General features: G+C 37.9%; 1 protein-coding gene across 1 annotated transcript in view; it reads left to right on the plus strand.

Moving 5' to 3' along the window:
- pns (pinstripe) overlaps positions 1-21040 on the plus strand; it is a 508843-nt gene that overhangs the window by 110407 nt on the left and 377396 nt on the right. The window contains exon 2 of the mRNA XM_067136728.2: positions 5146-5261. Coding sequence (XP_066992829.2) covers positions 5146-5261 — 116 coding nt within the window. The remainder of the gene's footprint in view (positions 1-5145; positions 5262-21040) is intronic.

The following is a 21040-nucleotide window of genomic DNA, read 5'->3' on the forward strand; positions in this document are numbered from 1 at the left end:
GACTGATATCAGCTGTCTCAGAACAATGCACGATACTCGGAGAATGACTGTTTGTTGCAAAAAGATAGTCTTGCAAATTTCAACAAAGGAATGTCACTGACACACAAATTCTCAGTTTCACCAATCTCTTCTTACCCTCCCAAATTTTTGACAATATTATATATAGTACTAGCTGATGTACCCGTGCTTCGCTACGGAATTTTATATTGTATATAGAATTCTGGGTTAGGCAGAGTACGCGTTGTGAGCAAGATTGTATTAAATTGCATAGCTGTTAACGTTACCCTAGAAACGCGACGGGAAGTCCCAAACGTCATTTCTCATATGAAGAATGAGTTAGGGAATTTTCATTGTAATGGTAGTCCCGCTTTCCTACCATCAGTCACAATCACACTCCACCTGCATTTCTAAGTCCTCAGAAAGACTGTTTTAGTGGTTTTCCAAACTGAAATGAACATGCGTCATTACAATGACGTCAATAGGAATGGCACGATTAAATGCAATGCCTTCGTGTGAAATACTCGATCAAATGAAAAACCACACATTTTCTCACGTTTAACGAACAGGACTACGCTGCCGATCTAACAGTCCAAAGTTCCAGAGCTGGAATGATCAAAGCCGCAGACTGCCGAGAGCCGTGAACACTCTTAGTCCCTTTTCGGTGGGGAAAGGATCGAATAGTAGCGACTCCCAGGGCAAAAACTATGCCCTTTTACTAATCTGTTTCCTAGGAGTACCCGATGAGTCGGAAAGTATCAATTCACTACACTGGCGGCGGAAAAAAGGCAAATTTTTCCTCCATGCCAGGGAAGAAACCCCCTCTTCACTGCTAATTTGGAATAAAATGAATATATAATTGAAAAAAAATGAAGAAGAAGAAGAAGAATAAGCTTTTCTTAAGAAATGTCTCTTTTCAGGGTTGAATTTTGAGTTATTTAGTGAATTGTGGTGCTATAGTTTGGAATAGGCGTAAATTGTTATTCTAGACCAGGCCATACTACTACTACTACTAAGTAAGCGCCTTAAGTGTGTACACAGCTCATTCAAAACAGCGCGTCAGAGTAGGGATCGAATGCTGGAATACTACGATGACCAATGTGTTACGTACAGCAGTATCAGAAAATGTATGAACCAGAGGAATGGCATGCTAAAGAAGAAAGTTTTCTAACTCCCCACCTATTTCCCGCCAGTATTCAGTCAGACTGCTATACTCAGTACGCAGCAGTAGTCCCATCTATCGGAGCTGAGAGGCAGCATAAGAGACAAAGAACATCACAACAAACTATGGTCAAAGTAATGTTATTGTTGATCAATGTTATGCGCTTTTGATATTGTAGGCCTTCACATTTAGTTTTCTTCCGACGCTGAAATACCACTCTTACCATAATCGGTACGGTAAAACTGAATAAAATAAAAATGATCGGAAATTGCATTCTCTATAACTTTTGCTGTGTAATACTTTTAGATACAAACGTATTTAAAAATTACATTTTAAGGGCCTTCCCCTAAACTACAATTTCATCCAGGGTGAATAAATTTTTTATAGCTTAGACTGTTGTTTCTTATTCCCCGACTCTATATACCGATTTTCATTATGTTAATCAGTTGATATGGACTTGCCAACAAAATTACAAATTCATGAATATCTGTGTTATCATAGCAGTTACGCTAAAAATATATGACATAAATGGTCGGAAATTTAATTCTATATAACTTTAGTTATATAGTATTTATCGATAGGACCACTAATAATATAAATATTTGAGAATTAAATTTAGGCCTTCCCCTAAACTACCATTTCACTCAGCCTGAATAAAATTATTTATAACCTAGATTGTAGGGGCTTATTTTCTGACTTTGCATACCAATTTTCATTAATATAGTACCACTAATAACATAAATATTTGAAAAATAAATTTTAGGCCTTCCCCTAAACTACCATTTCTATCAGCGTAATTAAAATTATTTATGGCCTAGATTGTAGCGACATATTCCCCGACTTTACATACCGATTTTCATTAAATTCTCTTTAGCCGTTTTCTAGTGATGCGTGTACATACATACAGACAGACAGACAGAAATTACGGAAAAGTGAAAAGTGCATTTCCTTGTTACTGTGGACATGACCGATACAGAAATACCATTATTTTCAAATTCTGAGCAATGTACAGACAAAACTCTTATTTTATATATATAGATGAAATCCAGAACTTTTTAAAACATGTTTCTGAATTCCTATATAATAGCTTCTAGGCTTACTTTAGAGTCTTTGAGTGATTGAATTCTTTTCTCAGTGTCATACACCTCATGTACTGTGCAGTCAGCAAGTTGGTTGATGTTTCTAATTTCTATATAGAGTGACACAAAAGAACCTGAAGTTTCCAGTTATGAAAGATAATTCATAAAATAAACTGTCCTTAAATAACTTCTGAGGAAGTTTGACTGATGAAACGTCATCCTTAATTAGTTCTTCTATCACAGATTTAAAATTTCAAAATTGTCTGCATAATGCATTACTGTTTCTAACCATATTTCCCAATGAGTAACTATGGGTCAAGGTGGAAGCGTAAGATCTGGAATTTTGCCTTTGAACAAATCAATTCATGTTGGGACCTACACAAACACTTTTTGGCCATTTGAAATTAATTTGTCCACTTCCGGATATTAGGTACTGGTATGTACCTATTCAAATATTCTGTGTAAACAATGTACTCTACAAGTCAAGTGTAAGATATTTTTGAGGCTTACAGCAAGTCCTTCTGCTGCCTTCATCATATATGGAGCAGCATTGATAAGTAAACCATTGTCAACTTTGATCCCATTTAGCTATGACACTGTACAGATTCATTGAATAAGTGAGTCATTGTTACATGGGTTCATGTTGACAATTCTCTAAATGCCAATAGATAACTGTTGTAAACAAGATAAGGTTTACAAGAACACAACTTATTTATTTGCTTCACACAGAATTCTACAGTATGTACAGGAATAAAACATAAAATTGTCTTGAAGCAAAGTAGATGATTAATCTTGAGAGAGTTTCTGTTTCTATACACTATGTACAATCTGAATGTATTTACACTCACTACTATCTTGAAAAGATAGTTCTTGGGAAAGATATAGTTCGTGATAGTTGAAAACTATCATTTGCACTAGCATAGATTAGCTAAGAGAGTTCCTTCTAACTTGAAGTGTCTGAGTTCATAAGCGTGTACTAAATGAAAGCTATGTTCACAATTAGAGAATCTAATGTGTGTGTCGGAGCTTGAGTGAGCTTGCGGATGTGTGGCATACATCATCGGGGCTCGACATGGATGAAGGAACGGGAAAGTGGAGTAGTGACCGGAGATGAAACCTCATACTACCAGAATTCCGTCCACCTGGTCGAGACACATTTTTAAGAGGAGTAGCCTCCGTGTTCGACGTTCAGTGTATTCTGGAGCAGGACACTGGGGAGAATCCTCATGAGTGACAAACAGGGAGCTCCTTATATACTGCACACGACGTAACAGACACGCGCACTGAAGACTGCGCGTCGAGTCTCGAATGATCCACGCTTGCATGCGTGCGGCTGGGTGGTGCTGAGCGAAGAGAGCGGACGACATACAACAATAACACCACATGGAAACTAATACATTATTTTCTAGCCCACCTACCACAATGATTTCCAAATTTTTATTTTCACATTACACTCTGATCTATCCTAGTGTTTGTTTGTAACTTGCAGGGACATACAATTTTCTTAATGTTGACTTTCTGATATTTCAAAATGTATTTTGTAAGAAACTTTCTAAGTTCTGGACTTTTCAATTTATACAAAAGAATACCAAATGTAAGAAAAGCTTTGCATAAATCTGCAAGATATCTGGAAATTCTTGAATGGAGAATGTAAATTGGAATATGCTTTGCCTAAAGAACTTGCCCAGAGGTTGCATGGAAAGCAACCATTTTGTGTTGACCACCTGCTAAAAATAATGCAAGTCATGATTATGCTGATCTGCATTTTCAGATTTCTCACATTTTTGACTGAATAGAATTTTTTTCATCACTTGTAAAAGTTTCACTAAATTCAGCAAAAAATTGCTGCAAACAAGAATTAAAACTTGCGTTCAGTTTCAGCACTATATCACCAACCATTTCACTCGTTTATCAATACTGCATAAGCAGTCTGAGTTAATTAAAGCAACGCCAATGATTGAAGAACATTAGAGTCAAATGCATTGCTTTATTTCCTGGATTTGGGATTCACCTTCGAAGAGCGAGTGAGTGAGCCAGTACATTCATTTAAGGTCATGATGCAATACATTTAAAAAAAGAAATCATGCACGTTGTGTTTTCATTACTATTTACAGTTTTTTGTTTGAGTTGAACTGAAAAATTAGAATTAGTAACATACCAATTACTGAAAGAGCTTCAGTGGCTCAGGCAGCAGCACGCCAGACTATTACCGCTGGTTTCCATGGTTCAAATCCCGGTCACTCCATGTGAGATTTGTGCTGGACAAAGTGAGCCAGGGCAGGTTTTTCTCTGGGTATTTGGTTTTCCGTGTCATCATTCATTCCAGCAACACTCTTCAATATCATTTCATTTCATCTGTCAGTCATTAATCATTGCCCCAAGGGAGTGCAACAGGCTTCGACAGCCGGCACAGTGCCTATCCTTGCCGCTAGATGGAGCTTCTTCATTCATTCCATTCCTAACCCGGTCAAATGATTGGAAACAGGATGTGGATTTATATTTTACCAATTGCAGAATTACTGAGAATATGTAATTATAGCAGAATTATTTAAAATATATGTTTACATAAAAATACATTCCCTGCTAATCATTGTCATGCTGATTAATCGTAAGAACATGTACCAAATTACATCTACACTGAACTACTCCTTCTGGGTACTTATTTTTGTGTCAGCGAGTATATTAGTCCACTGAGGTTAGCTCTTGATGGAATTTAGTCTCTGCCCTCAAAACAATTCCAAATTTTGTATATTAGCTTAGTTATGGATGTGGGTTATTCATGTTGATGATGTTTCATGACCTACTTTTCCTTTTTCCTTTTTTTAATCTATGGTACACATTTTTCATCAAGTTTATGTGTATGTGTTCACTTTTAAAGCATTGTCAAAGCAGTTTTACTTCTTGTAGTTCCAGGTGACTCATTGCTCTCAACTCCTTTGGACCGTTCTTACAAGTGTAAAGTCTTAGGCCATTATCCAGACAATGTGCCTTGGAACCCCTTTGACAAGAATGCTGTTGGTATGGTAAGTGTGATTGTATCAAGTTATCTATTCATTGTATTAGTATTATTTAAAGTAAACTGACTAATATAATGGTGAGTTTTACTTTATATCATTCACAGCCGAAGGGGTTGAGTAATGAAATCCACATCAAAACATCTCAACAAAATTCATAATATTCATTCTGATGACATATCATCATTTTTCTGAAGACGAAAAGCATCCTGCTGAGCAATGTTCGTTGTACATTTGACTTATGAAATTCATATAGATTTGAGGAAATTTCAGGCTACCTGTGACTTTAAACACCTGTATCTTCTGAGTACCAAAGAAAGAACGAGATTCAAGAAAGAGAAAATTAAAGTAGAATGAAATAAGATTACAGATTTGAATGTGTCATTAGGGGGAGATGATCATCTCCAGACCATTAAGGTAAAAGATACGTTGAGGGAAAGGAGTAAACACAGAAGTATTATAATAAAATTAAACACAAAGCGAAATCATGGAATCTGCTAGAGTTAAGGTACAGAAAAAGAGCCCTTAACCTTTTGCTGTGCTCGTGTGTTGAATGTGTTCCAACATCACGATCTCCACTGTACTCACGTCAGAACTTACGTAATGAATGTTTATTCTAAGAACAGCACATATTAACAGCAGCATTTAAGCTTTTAGCAACTTCCTGACAACATCACTTCTATAAAGTAACAGTTCATGGTCTTCGGTATTGTATTGAACCAAAAGTCACATTTCACCTCACTGCACACTCAAGATTGCAATTAACTATGCTGAGTACAATAATGGATGGAACAAAGAAACATGAAGAGAAATCTACTTCTCCACAATGTTCTTTATGAAACTAGACCTTTATCAGGGTGTTTGCTTTAAAAAGTGCTATATAGAGCAGAAAGTAAAAGTGAGTAAGGAAGCATATTCTGCAGTTCAACTACTTATGTAATCATATCAAGTATTTTATTTCAGTTTGAGATTAATATAAACACCTTTTACCCCTGAGAATAGGTACCGTAGCAGTACGTGCATAATTTTTTAGAAAATTAAATACAAGAAGAGTTATAAAACCATCCAGATCTGTTTGACTGCTTAAGGTATATACATATTCATCACTCAATGCATTTTATATTTATATCCATATACAGACCATTTGGGATTATTAAACAAAATGCTAAATTCTAAAAGGTCACAAAATGCTCAAAAGAAGTAACAAAAAATTGAATATTTTATCTTAAAATATTTCTTAACTGATAATGTGCAAACTTGCAGGCTCTGTCCTCTTAGGAACCCTATGTTTTCGTAACTTGAACAGCTTTCATCAACAAAATTGTAACCCAATCTGATGAAAATGTGAAATATCAAAAACTGTGTCAACACTGGAAAGTATAGCTTCCTTTTAAACAAAATAGAATAAATTCCTCAATTAACTTCTCTAGATCCTCAAACTTTGATTCAATGGTTGCTTACTATATGCAAGTTTGTTAAAATGGAACTTGCTCCTTATTCCTAAATAATGTCCCTGCTGTACCGTAAAACTACATGTCATCTTAGACATTTTTGGATGCAGAACATCCACATTTGCAACACTTGGGCACAACTTCTCTCTTTAATACATAATCATTTTCTCCTGCATGAAATACATCATCAGTTGAGCCTTCAATTTATATGTCCTCACCTACATCCAAATGAATCAACATATGACTACTTGGACCCTACTTCAATCTTTTCCGTGGTACTTGGAATTTCTGAAACTCTACAAGAAAGAATTTCTGTTGTACAGTTTTATGCTTCCCCTCCCTTTAGACAATTAGTCAAGCCATTTTTCTCTCCGAACTACTATTGTACATCTCTACAATATTGCCCAATGTAATGCCTTAAACCAATACAGAACCAGTCTTATTATTCCACCATCTAAATCCTCCATTCCACCTACATCCAAAACTCGGACTTGTTTTTGCTGTCAAGGAATTGGACCTTCCACCCTAAATTGCCCTACTCCGGGATACGTTCATCCCTGTCGTTAGAAAGCAGCTTTTGATTTAGAGGAAAAAACTACCGTCAAATAAGGGTTCCTATTTATTGCTCCTAGTATTATCATGTGGTGCAGATTTCCAGTATTCCAACTGTGGTTCTGTTAGGTCCTGGAGCGTCGATATCATTGGTAAATCATTCGTTTTTGGTACTATTAAGCAGCTATGTCCTCAGATTTGCATACAATTTGCTCAACTTAGTTGTCAATCGATTGCCCAAATTACCTTAAGCATTGTTGGAAAAGTGGAGGTTACTATAAAGATTAATAAATATTCATGGCCTTATACACTGTATGTAGCAAGACCAGCTATTCTTGGCTATGGCTTTTTTTTGTCATACTCATTAGATTTTCAACTCGGCAACTTGATGTATAGGCTAACCTTTGCCTTTGATACTTCAATTTCTATTCTCTTGATAAATCCTATAGAATATTCTGCACAATATAGCAAAGTTCAATCTCATATTTATGCTACATAGGACCAGTTCCATAAGTATGACTTATTAACTGCTGAATTTGCGGACTTAATTCTTAAATGTTTAGGTACAGTTTGTAATTACCAGGCCCACGTTGATTTAGTGGGTAACACTATGGTTTGTTCCCCTCCATACCAAGTTAACCCTTTTCAAATGAAAATCTTAAACTAACATATTGATGTAATGTTAACATTCATGCTTTCATGGCCCGTACTTGTGGACATAATATGGGCTTTTGGGCTTATGCCGTGTCATGAAAACAAGGTGAAATTCTTTAAGTTTCGCAGAGAACTTCGCTCCTCGTCTTCAGAAGAAAATCTTGACTGTTCATGAGGAAGTCTCCTACAGTAATGAAGGTTTGTGTTTCACCTTGTTTTGTTGACATGGCATAAGCCCAAAAGCCTATATCATGTCCACAAATTGATGTCATGTTATCTAAAGGTATAATTACCCCCTCCTTCTCTAATTAAGAATCACCTGCCTGTCTGGTTGCAAAACCTGGTGGTTCATCCAGGCTTATAGTGAATTAGAGAAAATTAAACTCTAACATTTTGTATAAATAATTCAACTTTTTTGACTCTCGCAAGATGATTTCTGGGTTGAGAAATACAAAATCCTCTTACCTTTCAATGGGAGTTGCATGGTCTCATGGACTCAGACCCGAATAATAATTCAGATTTATGGGAACAAGCTCTTCAATACCTACAGGAATTACAGCTTATTCATTGAAAAGTGCGAAACTGCCACTGTAGGCTTTCAACATTAAAGATTTCTGATTTTGTCCTTCTAAAAGCATCATCCCCAGAAAGCTGTGCTTATGATGGCTGGGACCCAACCCAGTTGTTGCATTGCCGAGTCCAGTAATGGCCATTATGCAATATCCTTCCAATATTTATCATACAAGAAAGGTCCATGTGGGCCAATTAGACATTTTGCTCTTATGGATCTTCTCTCACCTTTCCTTTTGTACCTGTTCTACTGTACTTTTTATTTATTTCTCTTCTTGCTGACTGATGTTGAACCCTCCCACCCAACATGTAAGGGAGTAATTTTGGCCAGCGGTAGGAACAAACATTGTATTTTACCCTCCTTTCCCTTTTTACCCATTCTTTGTGTGCACATTTTCCTTTCCCCTCCATCTTCTGTTGCCCTTTTTTCTTCCATATATATATATGTGTGTGTGTGTGTGTGATTTTGTGTATATTGAGAATATGTCTGCTGACCATTTCTGGTGACTAGTATAGTGGCTCACATTTGCACATGCCAATAGTGAACTGTAGTGGCATGCACCTTTGATCTATCAAATTGCTACATTAAGTGGTCTTTTAAAGTTTGTAATTGTGACAGCCTGTTTCCTTTGAAGTGAACTGCTTCTCGTCCTTTGCTAGTCTCATGATTTAAAATTTTAATTTGTTTTATTTCTAATGCACTTACCAGTGCCTCATTAGTTTGCTATAAGAGTTGAAGTCATGATTGTAATGGTCTCCTTATATCTTTTTTAAAAATTTACAACTGTTCTGCATTTAGGGTTGCCACTCACGTGATAGATTCCCTATCAGTGGTTAATTTCAAAGAAGTTGAAATTATTTTTGAAACTCTCCCTTGGTAAATTATTACAGTCTCTAATTCCTGTTCCTATGAACAAATATTTGTCCCAGTTGGTCTTCTTAAATTCCAACTTTTAAAAACTCCACTCAAGCTTATTCGTCTTCTAATGTCATTCCATGCCATCTCTCCACTGACAGCTCAGAATATACCGTTTAGTCGAGCAGCTTGTCTCCTTACTCCCAGATCTTCCCAGCACGAAGATTTTGACATTTTCATATTGCTACTCATTTGTTTGAAACCACCGAGAACAAATCGTGCTGCTTTCGTTTGAATCTCTTCCAGTTCTTGAATCATGCGATCCTGGTGAGGGTCCTATATACTGGAACCATACTCTAATTTGGGTCTTACCAGTGACTTATATGCCCTCTCCTTTATGTACTTAACTACAACCCATGAATACCCTCATAACTATATAAAGAGATCTGTAACCCTTATTTACAACCTCATTAATGTGATCACCCCAATAAAGATTTTCTCTTGTATTAATGCCTAGGTGTACTGACAGCTGTCCCAACAAAGTACATTCACTCCATCAACACAGTAATGAAGGGACTTCTTCTCTTGGTGAAAAAATGTACTCCATTATGCTGTCAGTATCTTGTAATACGCTGGGCCTCATGGAGATTGTTCATACTCACTTTGATTTTATGGTTCCTGTTTCTCTGGAGATGAAAGTCTGGTACTGCTTGAACAGCCAACTAGAGCCACTGACTTTTGCCCCCCTTAAAAATCAGTATATCTGTCTTATGCAACGTCATGCATTTCTGTGTCAGCCCCATTATATTTCTTCATTATTATGCTATGGAACATATTTGCCAGCTCTATATCCTGGACTCTAATTGTGTTTCCGTGTTTAACATGTTACATCTTTGTCTCTAACATTGTGATGACATTCATGGGATTAATCCTCCTCATGATTTCAACGTGCGCAGTTTACGGTGTAACCTGCAATCGATCACTTGAAGAGGCGCATTCATACTACAGCTATACTTGTCAGCGCAGGTACAACAAGCCACTGTGTAATGGCACTAGCAAGCAACTGCTGAGTTCTGCATGGAAAATTTCTAGACCACTGTTCTTGTGATGAATGGTGTATATTGTAAGAATGTTTTTATGGAGTTCCCTTGTAAGTGCATCCTGCAAGAGGTTTGTTATGCTGCAATAAATGCTTGGTGTGTTACAACAACTGGATGTTTCTTTTATACTACCATGTCCTGTGCCTCTACCCACGTATATGCCCTTGCATTGGCTCCTTCATGGTGCAGTTTGTTTTTGCAAATTGAATTGTAAAATCGGGTGATTCCATAGAGGGGGTAAATTTGATCATTCATAACTTTTCTTAAATAATAATTATTATTAATATCAGGAACATTTGTTATTGTCAACATCTGATGCGCAACAGTACTACAACAGCTTTGGACCACAAGAGAGGTCGATGCCAGTTTAACCCTGTTTATCTAACAAATGCCATAAATGGCATTAAATAGGGGAAACTGGGTATCTGTTAGGCATTGGAGAAATACGTTGTGCCTGATACAACATTACATGACAAGCTAAACAATAAATACAAATTTAAAGTTGGGGGGGGCAAAATTGCTGTAAGTAGGGAAGAAGATAAAATTTTAGTGGAAGGGCTATTGATGTGTGTGAAATAGGATCTCACTAGAGAGATTGGGACATAGAAATGTTGTGCAGAGCTATCTAAACAGGATAGGGATAATGGAAAGATGATTTACCGACAACCGGCCTGTGAGGGTCCAATATACTAGAACCATATTTTTGGGGTCTTACCAGTGACTTGTACACCCTCTCCTTTTACAACCTTACTGCAACCCCTAAGTACTCTCATAACCATATGAAGAGATCTGTAACCTTTATTTATAAATCTGTTTGTCATTACACCAATGAAGATATTTCTTTACATTAACAATATTAACACCTAAGTACTTACAGTAATTTCCATGAGTTACTGTCACCTCATAAACACAGTAATTAAAACTTCTGTTCTTGGTGAAACAACCTGACTTTTTAGCCCATTTACCATCTTACCACTGGCTGCTATCAATCTTACATCTTTGTTAAGGTCTTTTTGCAGGTGCTCACAATCCTTTAACTTATTTATTACTCCATACAATATAAAATCATCTGCAAAAGGCCTCTTCTTCAATTCCAGATTTTACTCTTTATAATTTATATTGGGTTTCCAACAGGCAGCTCGTGGGCTGCATGAGGTTGCGAGGCCACATTTTGCGGAACTGTGAAAACTGTATCAATTCCCCTCCCCCCCCCCCCCCCGAGAGATGAAGAAAATTTACAAAAATATTTCATAGCTTGTTGAAAAAGTTAATTAATTTTCATACCCATTAAGTACAGACCCGAGTGAGAACGAATTAATTCTCGTCCTAAATAGAGAATATTTGAATGGTTTAAAAAAAATTTAAATCTGAACTTGGGGGGGAAATGAGTTCTCACAAATGTCAGAGGATGGTTGCTCAATTAAACTTCCTCTTAAAACAATAACCACAGTCACCACCACCACCACCACTCCTCCTCCTCACAAAGGTCAGTGTTAGGCCTTAACCAGTATAAAAATGGCTGTGAAATCCATTCCAAATTTTGAACTCCATGCTAGCCTTGCCAAAGGAAATTTTAAGCAACCAAGCGTACAATGAATTCCAAAAAAGTATTTCAATTTCTAGGGGTGTAGGAGGCAGTTTCAGTTCTTCAATTTTCTCTTGTTGGTAGTACTGGCTGGTACACAGTGCTGCACTTTCGAAGAAATTTTCAGGGAAGTACTTTTGGAAGTAAATTGCTGGGATTTTAGGCTCTTGCAACTGAATATGAATGTTCTCTCCACAACAAACAAAGATCTTCTTGTTTGGACCAGACAAGAAAAAGGATCATAATTTTTTTTTTTTTTAAACTTCTGCTCAACAAAAAATATCCAAGGTTAAGACAATAGACTTAAAATGACTTCAGTGTTTAGGAGCACGTGCATATGTAAAAGTACTTTTTTTCTTTCTATGAAATTAATTAAAAATGAGTACAGAAGTAGACTTGCTGATTCTTCCTTGCTCCACCTTACGAGATTAGCAACAACAGAGCTGGAGGTGGACATTCGTTCATTGGTAGATGCAGCTGATTAACCACAATACTACCACTAAATTCTCCTTTTTGAAGTTTTGTTTTAACCAAATTATTAATTTTAGTTTATCATTATATTATTTTTTCCCTTTTTTTGTTTGTCATATATTAATTCAAATAAAAACATTGTTGAGTGCCCTTCTTCTGAACTCAATTATTTTGCTTATAATAGTTCATTTTTAATTTCACTCTTTTATGCAATTACAAAATAATGTTTTAAACAGTGAATACGATAAAACCTTGGTTTCATTTGAACTACGCATATTATTTCAAAACGGTACCTCTATTCTATTTGCGTAATTTTAAGAAAATTGGTCTATGATTAAAGTGTAGCCCACAATCATGCCTAAGGTTTTCAATGTTGCCCTCAAGACCTTGCTAGTTAGAAATCCCTGATTTATGTATAAGGAAATACAGAGGTCCAATAATACTGGACTTCCCTCTTAATCATTTGTGAATCAGATAATGCTTCATTTACTCTAATTCTCAGAGTTCTATTTTCTTGAAATAAGCCACCTGTTCAGTCACTCTGTTGTCTAATCCAATAGCCCTCATATTCATCAATCTCCTGTGATCTATCCTGTCAAAGGCCTTGGATAGATCAATAATGGCACAGTCCATTTGACCTCCTGAATCTAAAATATCTGCTATATCTTGCTGGAATCTTACAACTTGAGCCTCACAGGAATAATATTCTTTAAACCTGATCTGCCTACTATCAAATCACTTGGTAATTTCACAAACTTGTCTAATATACGTATTTTATCTTTATTTATTACAAGTTGCTTCACATCGCACCGACACAGATAGGTCTTAGGTGACGATGGGACAGGAAAGGGTTAGGAGTGGGAAGGAATTGGTTGTGGCCTTAATTAAGATACAGCCCCAGCATTCACCTGGTGTGAAAATGGGAAACCACGGAAAACCATCTTCAGGGCTGCTGACGGCGGGGTTTGAACCCACTCTCTCCTGAATACTGGCTGCACTTAAGCGACTGTAGCCATCGAGCTCAGTATCTCGAATATAATGATAAAGAATGGAATCCCAGAGCTTACATGCAATACATATCAAGCTGACTGGCCTGTAATTATCTGCTTTATGTTGATCATCCTTTTCTTTGTATGCTAGGGCTACTATAACTATTCCCCATTTATTTGGTATATCTCCTTCTTGCAAACAGTAGGCCTAATCAGATAAGTACTTCAGGTATGGTACTATATCCGAACTATATCTTTTTAGTACATTCCCAGAAATCTTATCACCGAGCTGGATAGCTGCAGTCGCTTAAGTGCAGCCAGTATGCAGTATTCGGGAGATAGTGGGTTTGAACCCCACTGTCGGCAGCCCTGAAGATGGTTTTCCATGGTTTCGCATTTTCACACCAGGCAAATGCGGGGGCTGTACCTTAATTAAGGCCACGGCCGCTTCCTTCCCATTCCTAGCCCTTTTCTGTCCCACCGTCGCCATGAGATCTACATGTGTTGATGTGACGTAAAGCAACTTGTAAAAAGAAAAAATGTTTTCAGCTCTTGTATAATGTTTATGAATATCTTTATCATAGGTAAATTTCAGTACTTGCCAGTATTAGTCACCTCTACCTGAAAATTATCCTATCCAACTTTCTTTACATACTGCTGGCTTAATACATCTGCCTTCATAACTCCTCACATATGTCAACTACCATACACAGTTTATAAGAGTAACCATCTCTGACATATGGATGATGGTGGGCGGGGCGAGGGCATGGCTGGTTAAGGTTGAAATCAAAATTTGAGTGGTTGGTTGACATGTGTATGTTTGAAGCATGGTTCATTGATATCCTACTGCCCCACGTAGGCTCTGTGGTTTCCCATTTTCACACCAGGCAAATGCCAGGGCTGCCACGGCCGCTTCCTTCCAATTCCTAGCCTTTCCTATCCCATCGTCACCATAAGACATATCTGTCAGTGCGATGCAAAAAAAAGTAAAATACCACGTAGGCTCAATGGTCCAGAGTTCTTTCTTTCTTTATTCGTGTCAGAAGTATCAACTTATAGATATTTAACAAAAAGCAACATCTACATTTCTACTATACAAATATACAAGTCTATTATACAATCACAGATAGAGCAACAATATTCAAGAGCTAGATGATGCTTGCCCAGTATTGGGCGACGTCAATAGCGTTGGGGGAGGCTGCAATCAAGTCTTTCATAGTGCACATTGAAGGACATAAAACACACTGACATAGATGTTGGATCGTCTGCTGCTCTCCGCAATCACAAAGTGATGAATCACTTGAGAAGCCCCACTTCCGCAAGTTTACTTTGGTTCTGCCGACTTCTGTACGGAGTCTGTTAAGGGCTTTCCATACTGTCCACTTCTCCTGGTGTCCACATGGAAGACTTTCCTTTGGCTCTATCCAGTTGGAAAGGTGGTGGATTCTTTCTTTCCACATTGTGACTCTAGCATTCTCTGCTTTCCCCTCAAGGTTGACTGATGTGCGGAGAAAACTTTTCCTAGATTTTAGCCTCTGTGTGGCTGGTTGGTATCCATAGAGAGGATGTGCTTCTGAAGAAGATGCCTGGAGCCTTTCTTTGTTAGCTGCTACCTCCCTACGAATCTCACCGGGAGCAATACCAGCTAAAAGTTGGACCTTCTCAATGGGTGTAGGTTTCAAACATCCAGTGATGATCCTGCAGCTTTCGTTTAAAGCTATGTCGACCTGCTTCGTATGAGCTGACCTGTACCAAACTGGGGAGGCATATTCTCCTGCAGAATAGCATAGAGCTAGAGCTGATGTTCTAATTGTTTGTGGTTGTGTTCCCCAACTTGTTCCTGATAACTTTCGTAGAATGTTGTTTCTGGCAGCTATCTTTTGTTTCAGGTTTTGGCAATGTTTCTTATATGTTAATGTGCGATCCAGCATAACTCCCAGGTACTTTGGCGTAAAGCAGTGTTCCAGTAAGTTCCCCTTCCATAGTACTTTGAGTTTCTGAGAGGCCTGCGCATGCCGCAGATGAAACGCACAGATTTGAGTCTTAGCTGGATTTGGTTTGAGTTGGTTTTTCTCATAATAGTTACCTAGCTCTTCTAATGCAGCAGTTAAAGAGATCTCTGCTTCATCAAAGGTATCAGTTTGAGTAGTAAGTGCAAGGTCATCGGCATAGATAAAGCTTTTAGTATTTTCTGGTAATGGCTGGTCATTAGTGTAGATGTTGAAAAGAACAGGAGCCAGTACACTGCCTTGAGGTAGTCCATTCCTTTGATTCCTCCATCTGCTTCGGCGTCCTTGGAATTCGACAAAAAAGCGACGATTTTCCAGGAGAGTAGCTATCATCTTGGTTACCTTGATGTCTGTAATCATTCTATAAAGTTTGTGTAATAATATCCTGTGATTTACTGTATCGTAGGCGGCTGAGAGGTCCACAAAAGCCACACCAGTAATCTTCTTCATTTCAAACCCGTCCTCGATATGCTGGGTTAGATGTAAAACCTGTGCTGTGCAACTCTTTCCTGGGCGGAAGCCACATTGCTGAGGGATTAGGACTTGGTCTACTACTCCCATTAAGCGATTGAGCAGCATTCTTTCCATTATTTTGTATAGGTGGCAGAGTAAGGAGATTGGTCTGAAATTTTTAGGGTTCGAAGGTTCCTTTCCAGGTTTCAGAAATGCGATCACCTTGGATTTTCTCCATATTTTTGGAATTTTTAGGGAAGTAAAGCAGTTGTTGAAGAATTTTAAAAGCCATGCCTGTGTGGTTGAACTGAAGTGTTTTATTTGTTCTATTGTGATATCATCTAATCCTGCCGCTTTTCCATTTTTGGCGCATTGAATCGCTTTCTGTAATTCCGTTATTTCAAATGGCCGGGATAGGTTACTGGACTTCATTACCTCGCTTTTTAGGATATTATGTTCCATCTTCCTTATTGGGTGATTTGTTTTCCCATTGATGGCAAGCTGATTTGCGATTTGGTTTGCCGTAACATTTGCATGGACTGGTCCCTTTGTTGGATCGTTGCTAAGTCGTTTGAGAAGCTTCCAAGCCTTTCGGCTATCCCTTGACATGTCAGTTTCCTCCATAAGTTTGATCCAAGCATCTTTCTTTGCCTCTGCAATTGAGGAAAGCAGTTTCCTTCCAGCTGAGATAGTGTCTTCACTTAGTGGATCTTCCTGAAACAGTGAAATATATGTGTTCATTTGGGCAGCTGTGTCTGAAGTTAGACCTTGTATATAGTTAACTCTGCATCCTCGTGGTATGGAAGCGCGGGAAGCTTTCTTCACAGCTTCAACAAACTGATCATAAAACTCTGGTGTTGGGTGGATATCTGATATTATTTTATCAAGGGTTGAGCTGAACTTCTCCCAGTCTGCTTTTTTGAAATTATATCTCCTTCGAAACGGAACCTTTATTGGTTGAATTGCAGAGAAAAGTTGACACATTACAGGCCGATGCTGGGTATTTGGAATAGGATTGCACATTGATTTCACACATTGCTGTGCCACGTGTTCACTCACAAATATCAGGTCTGGGTTGAAGCCTCGTCGCCATCTACTGCTGTTAAAGGATGGAGGTAGTTTGGGGTCATGAATAAGTTGTAATTGGTAATCATCAGCCCATTCTAATACAGCTTCTCCATTATTATCATCATCTGTATATCCCCATGCACTGTTATGGCTGTTGAAGTCTCCAACCACAAAGTTTGTCTTTTGCTTGAAGTAGTTATCTGGAATTTTAAAGGAGAAATCTACATTTGGTGGTTTGTAGATGCCCGAAACGGTGCAGTTACTGAGTTCCACAGTTATTATCTCGATTTGATTTTCATTGGTGGTTGCAACAGACAAAATTTGTAAATTTGGTTTGGCAAAAACAGCGCTGCCATACTGTCTGTGGGGAATCTCGGCCACAAGTCTCATTCCCGCTATTTTTGGTCGCCGTAGTTGCTCATCCCTGTGAGTTTCCTGAAGGCATAATATATCACATTTGTAAGTTTGACAAAGCTGGTGTAATATTCCTTCTTTAGATGGAGATAAACCTTCAATATTTACAGATATAATGGTTAGTGTTGGTCTTGATAAAGACCGTTCTGAATATAGCGATTGGGTCATATTGACTGGTAGATACTTCTGGAATGCTGACGTTCAGTTCAGTACTGGAATTTTAATCCAGGTACCTATGCAGGGGCACCACGAGCAGGAATCAGCTTCACCCCCGGTCCAGAGTTGTAAATGGGGTGATAATTTATCCAGCCATTATTTCCCTCCATAGTACCCAGCTGTGTGAGATACACAGTATATGCTTCGTTCTTTTACCTGCCAACGCAACTCACCTCTGCCAACGACATGACATTCTTTCGTACCCTCGAATTAGCTTAGAGGGAAGTTCTTGATGATTGGAAGCAAAACAACAAGAGTTGTACCGGGCGAGTTGGCCGTGCGCGTAGAGGCGCGCGGCTGTGAGCTTGCATCCGGAAGATAGTAGGTTCGAATCCCACTATCGGCAGCCCTGAAGATGGTTTTCCGTGGTTTCCCATTTTCACACCAGGCAAATGCTGGGGCTGTACCTTAATTAAGGCCACGGCCGCTTCCTTCCAATTCCTAGGCCTTTCCTATCCCATCGTCGCCATAAGACCTATCTGTGTCGGTGCGACGTAAAGCCCCTAACAAAAAAAAACAAAAAAAACAAAACAAGAGTTGTGGTTCTTAAGTCAGAATTTTCATGTCTCCTCAAGCATGCATTTTGCTGAAATAATATACAAAACATAATACACTAGAGTCCTGTTAATCTGAAAGTCCAGTTAATCCAAACTGAAATATTCAATTTTTAAAAAGGTCTCCTTAATGAAATGAAAGAACATATCATAGAATGAAGATTTATTTGCATTTTATTAGTCATATTTTACTATAATAACTGAATGTAAACATAATTACACATCATAAACCATCAATCACTGGTCGTTTTATCTTTACAAAGTCTGTTAGTTTCTTTTGCCGTAGTGATTGGAACCTACTTGAAGATGCAGTGTTAAACCAGCGTCTTGTAAACATCACATCAGTGGGCGTAGCAGCGGAGTATTGCTCGATATAGCGTACGGCAATTTCTAAGGCGGCAGCGGCATCTGAATGCGACACTAGTTGTTCATTGTGGCCTTCTTCGTCGTCACTCTGTTCCTCATCAACTCCAGATTCTTTCTCCACCATAGCTACAATTTCTTGGTCTGTTTGTAATTGATGACAGTCGGTTTTCATCCACTCGCTAATGTCATTTTCATCGTCGTTTTCTCCTCTACGGGTTCTTAACTACCCTACTGTAATTTTATACAGTATTTAGTAATGTAACTGCTAAAGAATGGACATTTCAGATTACAGTATGTACTGTTCTGTATTGTGGAAACTATTTTCCTCAAGACGGTTGAGGTGCTGGCCTTCTGACCCCAACCTGGCAAGGTTCGATCCTGGCTCCGTCCGGTGGTATTTGAAGGTGCTCAAATACGTCAGCCTCATGTAAGTAGATTTACTGGCACGTAAAAGAACTCCTGTGGGAGAAAATCCTGGCACCTAGGCATCTCCGGAAACCGTAAAAGTAGTTAGCGGGACATAAAAACAATAGCATTATTAGAAAATATTTTCCGGTTAATCCGAAAATTAAAATTATAAAATCCTTTTATTAACAACCACCTACTCAATACAATACATTACTCATTGAATTATAAAATAATCATGAGGTGTCTTAAATAATGGAACATGTTTCGTTCGACATAGCGAACATCATCAGCCGTTAATTTACAAAGTTTAGGTCAGGGCTCTGAGCTGAAATGATAAAAAATGTTAAAAGAGTGACAATGCCGTAATAAAAGGTAAAATGATAACATTAGACTTGAAATTATAACAATATGTACAGATTAACAGCAAGTATTTGTAGTGGAATACATTGAACGATGGTAGTCTGTAAAGTTAAAACAATCATGAGGTTGTTAAAGTAAAAAAATAGATATAGTGGACCTTAAAATATGTCAATGCGTGAAGCGTGGATTAATTATTGACGATTGAGTTCTTTAAATTGAGCAAAAACAAAAGTTGGAATAGAGTTTATTGAATGGTATGAGTCAAACTGAACCAGTTGAAAGGCGCATGGCGACGAAACTAAGGTTGATATGACGTGAACTCCAGTAGTTAGGAATTCTGTAGGAGAGCCAAACACAATGCCAGAAGGAAATACAAGTTGAACTAGTCCGTATTTACACGCTAGCAGTAAAATTAATCGTATACAACGCAGGACACCAATGGTGGACTCGTTAAAGAGTAACTATAATCTTGAAAGTAGGAAGAGTTCCAGCAAACCAGAGATGGATGGAGCAGATTATGGCACAATTGGAGTTAGAAATCTGGAATGAAAGAAAAGGGAGGAAAAATGAAGTTATGTTGTAACGGGGGGGGAAAAAAAAAATTGAAAAAGGAGGCTTACCCTTGGGACTAGTGTGAGGTGTTCGCTAGCATTGGCTGCGTGAAGCAAACTGGCGAGTAACCTTATTGCTGCTTCTAGTGTTGTATGTATGTATACGTAGAGGCGGGGAGTGAGTCATGTGAGGAGGAGGGGTGACCGATTCCTTGGGCGGGTCGGGTATTCGTGGAGGGGGTGTCGCATGAGAGGGCAGTAGAGTAGTAGTTGTTGTATTATTAACAGTTGTATAATTAAAGATTCTCGTAAAGTTATTGTTATTTATATTGAAAAGAGAGAGTAGTTTGGAATTTTCTCGATTATTGGACTTTTAATTCCTGAAGTATCATTTAAAGTTTGATTTCCGTTAAAATGCTGGTCTAGGAATATGTAAATGTTCTCAAACTCTGTCATAAGTTTACTTTTATTGACGTATTTCAAGATTTGAAGGTCTTTTTCAATTGTAGTAAAACTGTGGCCAGTCTCTTCCATATGGGTGCTCATGGCGGAATACTTTTTATGTTTCGAAGCGTTGTAGTGTTCAAGGTATCTGGTCAAAAAGCTACGTCCAGTCTGTCCGATATAGGAGAATCCACAATGGGTGCATTTAAGCCTATAGATACCAGAGTTCGAGAATTTATTGTGATTAATGTTAACTATATTTGAATTGAAGAATATATTATGGTTCGTATATCGGGTTCTATAAGGGATATTAATGTTGTATTTCTTTAGAGGGTTAGTAACTTGAAATAGGCCTGGATTCGTGTAGGTGAAGGGAGCATATTTTGTTTTTTTAGGCTTGTCCGGAATCAATTTCGTTGCGGTTTTTAATTTTATCTTGTTAATGATTTTATTAATCATTAAGGGATTATAGCCGTTAATTCTGGCCAAATCCTTAATATAGTTTAGTTCTTTTTTGCGATTTTCAGTTGTCAGCGGGATTTTTAATGCTCTATAGACAAGACTAAAAAATGCAGCCTGTTTATGAGATTGCGGATGTAAGGAATCGTTTCTTATAGTGATGGGGGCACAAGAAGGCTTTCTAAATATTTGAAAAATGAACTTATTATTCTCTCTTGAAACGTTTAAATCCAAAAAGTTTAGAGAACCATTGATCTC

Source organism: Anabrus simplex, chromosome 1 (genome assembly GCF_040414725.1).
Source record: "Anabrus simplex isolate iqAnaSimp1 chromosome 1, ASM4041472v1, whole genome shotgun sequence".
NCBI classification, from domain to species: Eukaryota; Metazoa; Arthropoda; class Insecta; order Orthoptera; family Tettigoniidae; genus Anabrus; species Anabrus simplex.